Source organism: Haplochromis burtoni, unplaced genomic scaffold (genome assembly GCF_018398535.1).
Source record: "Haplochromis burtoni strain Fernald_Lab_line unplaced genomic scaffold, NCSU_Asbu1 Contig_2194, whole genome shotgun sequence".
Lineage (NCBI taxonomy): Eukaryota > Metazoa > Chordata > Actinopteri > Cichliformes > Cichlidae > Haplochromis > Haplochromis burtoni.
Window position 1 is genome coordinate 1,890 of NW_024584555.1, and position 5,035 is coordinate 6,924.

The 5,035-nt window shown below is 44.0% G+C and overlaps 1 protein-coding gene across 1 annotated transcript in view; it reads right to left on the reverse strand.

Moving 5' to 3' along the window:
• Window positions 1-1,475: 1,475 nt before the first annotated feature.
• LOC102310772 (FH2 domain-containing protein 1) overlaps window positions 1,476-5,035 on the reverse strand; it is a gene marked incomplete at its 5' end in the record, with an annotated part of 11,481 nt that continues 7,921 nt past the window's right edge. Inside the window, 3 exon segments of the mRNA XM_042217552.1 lie at window positions 1,476-4,151; window positions 4,233-4,328; window positions 4,825-4,989. Of these exon segments, the coding sequence (XP_042073486.1) occupies window positions 1,758-4,151; window positions 4,233-4,328; window positions 4,825-4,989 (2,655 nt within the window).

Here is a 5,035-nt window from a genome sequence, read left to right on the forward strand (position 1 = left end):
TTTGAGATTGATGATGGTCTCGATTGCTTTAGTTTCTCTGTTTTAAATATGATACAAGACCAGAATTAATGAGAGGTGCAGACACACAGACGTTCTGCTCAAGATTAGATACAAAATGCAGCTGTAAGAATAGGAAATGTGTATATAGTTTCAAATGTTCGTTGGTTGTAAACGTGAATGATTATCCGCACATTCATTTCCCGACTTGAGAGCGAGATGATGTTGAGGTATTCTTATATATTTATTAAAGACATTGTCTTGCTCTCTGGCACGGAAAAGTGCAATACTGTCTTTGTGAATGAAGTCGAGAGTGAGTGAGGAACAATGCATTCCTCTCATTATTTTATGCTACGCGGAAATTGATGGCCATCTAACATAGAATGACCGATAAATACATAGACTAGAAAAGCATAAAAATAGGTCACTCATGTGAAAACAAACTGTGACATTTTTCGCAAGTCATGCAGAAATGTGTTCGTGTTTGTGTTAATGCGAGTTATAAATACTCTACCTTGTTTAAATGATTCTAGTTTTTTAAAAAAGACGAGGCTACACACGCTGTGGCTCAAAGAGATTTAGTTATGTCATGGCTTATAAAAAACACAATTTAGTATTGACGTCATATATTAATATTATTATTCTATAGAAGTCCAGCCTGGATTGAAGAGATTCTGCAGCACGGTTCGTGCAGTTAAAGGTGCTTGTGAATCGAAAAGGCATTCAGTCACATGACCTTTAAAAACTGCAGAATTTTCAGGATACTCCAAAGATGTACATCTTTATAGCTGCAGATATTTCTCTTTCAAAAAAGGAAAAAAGTACCACAGGAATAACTCAAAGGGAGTACAAATAAAATGAAATTAGATTTTATTCACTCGTTTTTTAGCTCCCCTCCTTTCAATGCAGTGTTTAAATTTGCAGTTTGTATGTTGGTTGTAATAGTTTCTTTCATACAATACGGCGTACCTTACTCAGTCAGAGTGGAGGTCTCTTTAGTCTGTGATTGAGACGGCGTATCAGAGCTTGGAGCGAGAGTCGCTCATCAGTGTTTAAATTTGCAGTTTGTATGTTGGTTGTAATAGTTTCTTTCATACAATACGGCGTACCCCTTACTCTCATAGTAGGAGCCTTTAGTCTGTGGATTAACGGACAGACTGACTCAAGTGTCTGTAGGCCTAATAGGAGAGATCAAGTCATGGCTACGGCCACCAAAGTATTCAGAACTGCTAGTGTTAGTGTGGTTTTGACTGAAAGCTTGTTAGCAATCACGTCACAGGCTGTAGTCATTTCCCGACTCATCCAGAGATCTCAGAGCTTCACTCTGACCAAAACAAAAAGGTCTGTGATTTCTGATAAGACATCGGCTTTCCTGAGGTCGTGAGGAGAGGTCATTATTGTCATTAATCTTGGAATGTACTCTCAATTAATAGATTTAGAAAGAATACAAATATACCTTGAAAACAAGTTGTTTTTTCCCCTCTGTGGTTGTTTAAAGTACATTACAAGGACAATATAGTACAAAGAAAACGTAGTGAACTTTTCAGCTCCGCTGCACTTAAACCTTATAATAACAAACAAACAAGGTAACAAACAAGATTTAAATCCACACGAGACAATCTCATTGTATCTTCCTTTGTTACTCAAACTAAACTTGAACATTTTAAAAGGTATCTACATTTCATAATGGAGTGTATCTCCTGACTTTCCTGAAGGAGGAATGATTAGGAAAAAATCCTCAAAACAAAACAACCAAGAGTTTATCTCCAGCGCGGCCTTGTGGGCAAGACCGAGTCCTGAGAATGAGCGGACTTGTCACTGTCACTGTCATTCCGTCTGTGGCCTTTAGGGGGAGCCAGCAAGTCGTGGCGCGATGCACGAGGAGATGATTTGACGCTCTGAGACTTCCTCTGTGAGGAGGGGGAGAGTTTTTGGACATCTGAGGATCTTGCTGACGCATGGACTCTTAGTGATCTTGATCGCGTAATAGGCAAGGAGGTGCTGGATGGGGTAACAGGGGAGGAGGTCTTGGAAGAAGGTTTGGGGGAGGGGTCTGACCCAATGTTGGGGGAGTGGGAAGCAGCAGGAACAGCAAGGTTGGTGTGAGTACGTCTGAAAGAAGAAGAGGCTGTGCTCCGTGCAAAACCCGGAAACACAGATGACGAAGAGCTAGTGGCTTTGCGCAAAGGAGTGGCAGGAGCACTGACGCTGCCTCCTGCTCCACTTCTTCCACCCTGAGAGAGTGCCCGCAGTGTGGAGCGACAGATCTTCTCCTCCTGCTGGGCTTTAGGTTTCATTAAGGGCTTTTGGCTGGACATCTTTCCTTGAAAGTCCTTGTTCTGTTCTCGGGCAGATGGCTGAGTACCTGAAACATTCTGGTTCTTTGAGTCCTTTGGATCCAAAGTCTTGGGGATCCCAGATTGTCGGGATGAAGGAGCATTTGCAGGCCTCGCTACTCGTCGAGGGGAAGCACTGCTTCGTTTTGAGGGAGTCAGACTGGTGGGCACTGCGGTGCTGGAGGAGCCTCGATTCTTCTCTGTATGTTTGATTCTGGATGGACTTCTGTTGGTCCTGGATATTGGCACAACCCTCCTCATGTCCTTGTTCTCGGAGGTTGTGAGGGTCCGGATAGATTTGGATTTGCCAGATGCAGAGATAGTGTTTGGGGTAGGTTTCTTCCCATTAGTTTGGACTTTAGACGTAGGAAGGCTCTTGCTGGGTAGTTTAGATGGAGTTGCTGGTTCTGCTTTTACTTTGGTGGAGGAAGCTGCTTTTGCAGTTTTACTGGTTGAGTCTTTAGATGCCATGTTGTTTTTGCTTTTCTCTTCTGTTGATTGTTTTGAGACGGTCACTCCATCACTGTTCCTGTTGGTGGACACTTCTTCCTCTTCCTCCAGTTCTTTATCTTTCTCAGAAGCATCTGCTGTGAGAGCAGGCACTACATTAGGTGTTGGAGGTTCTTTCAGGCGCCACACAGAGGAAGAAACAAGCAGTGATGTGTCATCACAGCGGGGGACAGGCACTGGTTGGCTGCTGATGGGTACAGGCACTGGTTTTTCATTGGCCGGTTGAGGTTCTGAAGGCATGTCATTGGCTAAAGCAGAGGAAGTTTGTTTGTTTCCACCTTGGTTGTCACCCTTATGCTGATCTTTTTCAGTTTCTGCATAGGTGCTTTGTGTGTCACTTGTAGCCTCGCACACACCCGTCACACACCATACAACCACCTTATCCTCTTGCCCCTCATCGCCCTCTCTTTGTGTTGAAGAAGAGCAGAGCTCACCGACTTGCTCATCAGATTGTTTTGTATTTACAATCAGTTGGCCATTATTATGCACCTTATCAACTTGCAAGTCATCCCCTTTCTCTTCTTCCAAATCTGTGATTGTCACATCATCTTGATGAAGACCAACATGTCTGTTTTCGCTATGACTTGTGAGGGTGTCGCCACTGCCAAACACTTTTAGCTCAGGAACCAACGTGCATTTGTCTAAAACCACCACCATGTTTCCTGTAGCAGTGGTACTCTGCTGAAAGCTCTTATCAATGCAGTCAGTCTGCTGAGTTAAAACCAGTTCAACATATTTTGGTTTGCTTGTTGTAAGTGTTGCATGGCTGCTTAAACCCATGCCAGGTTGATCACTGCTGCTTTTGTTGTTGTGTTCAGATTGCTGGTTTGAGTCAGAGGTAGGTTTGACTGCAAGTTCATTTGCAGGATTAGTGGCATTTGCACACGTCTGGGTAGCATTTTGGCTGAGGTAAGTGGCAGTTGCATGGTTTTTGTTTTTTGGACTCCTTTTGGAAGGTGATGAGGAGTTTTGTGGTGCCGTCTGGGTGGACACTGGGAATCCTGGACTTGAGGGAGATGGAAAACTGCTCCCTTTGCCTCTTTGCTGAATGTTTTTGCGATCAGTCGCCTTTTCCAGGAAAGTGCTTAGTTCCTGCTCAGCAGCAATAGATGGTGAGCAGGATGGAGACTTTCGGGAACGACGTAAGCTCACAGCACGTCCCAGAGGACTGTGGGAGTTGTTCACTGGTGAGCGAGGGTGGGACCTAGGGGTCAGGAGCTCCATCAACAGTCCGGCCTCGTCATGCCGCGACAAAGCAGTGGACATGTCAAGCTCACTGTGGCAGCGCAGCCCAAAGACTCCATCCACCTATAACGGGAACAGAGAGTGGATCATCGTTAGACATCTTTGATTGACTTTGTTTTACAGTGTCTGCGTACGTCATCCTACCTTTTCTCCTCCAGCCCAGGAGTGCCTCTTCTTCTCCTCCAGCTCTTGTATCCGCTGACGACGAGCTGCCTCCTTCGCCTCCCTCTCCATGTTCTCCTTCAGAAAGAGAAAGAAGTTATTTTCCTGATGCACGTGACTCTTCTGGTCCTCCATAGCCTACAGATATTATGCATGTTGAAAAAAAAAAATTCAGATCCTGATGCACAGATCAAAGCAAACAAAACAAAAAAATAAAGCAAACTGTGAACCCTTGGGCCTTAAATACAGCTTCTCCTCTTATGCCTGATTTATGGTCTGGTATTTGTGTCTCTGTCAACAGCTCATCGTGAGAGAAGGGTTTGGGAATTGAAACTACTCAGAGGCAATGGAGACACACTTGAGCCAAAAAGCCAACAATGGTGAAATTGTTGGCAATCACATAAAACAGAAGGTTTAGAAACTAATATGTTTCACTGTAAATCAGAAGTGTTATGAAATATGGGATGAAGACTAATGTATCAGTTGAAGTATACCAACAGTTTTAACCACATCTACTGGATCTTGTGTGGATTGTTGTACAGCTCGTGTAATGGATTTACATTCATAGTTGTACCTTGACAGCATTTGTGAACCTGGAGCAGAAGGTGTGGAAGATGCTGAAACAGTCGTCCAGCCTGAAAGTGTCTCTGTCCTCGCAGAAAAAGTCGATCAGCTCGCTGCCTTCCCTCTTTAGCTGTTGCCGACTGCCGCGGAGTGAGCAGAGAGATGATGTGGCATGCTGAGACAAACATAATAGGCACAAAATTATTTTTAAACTACACACT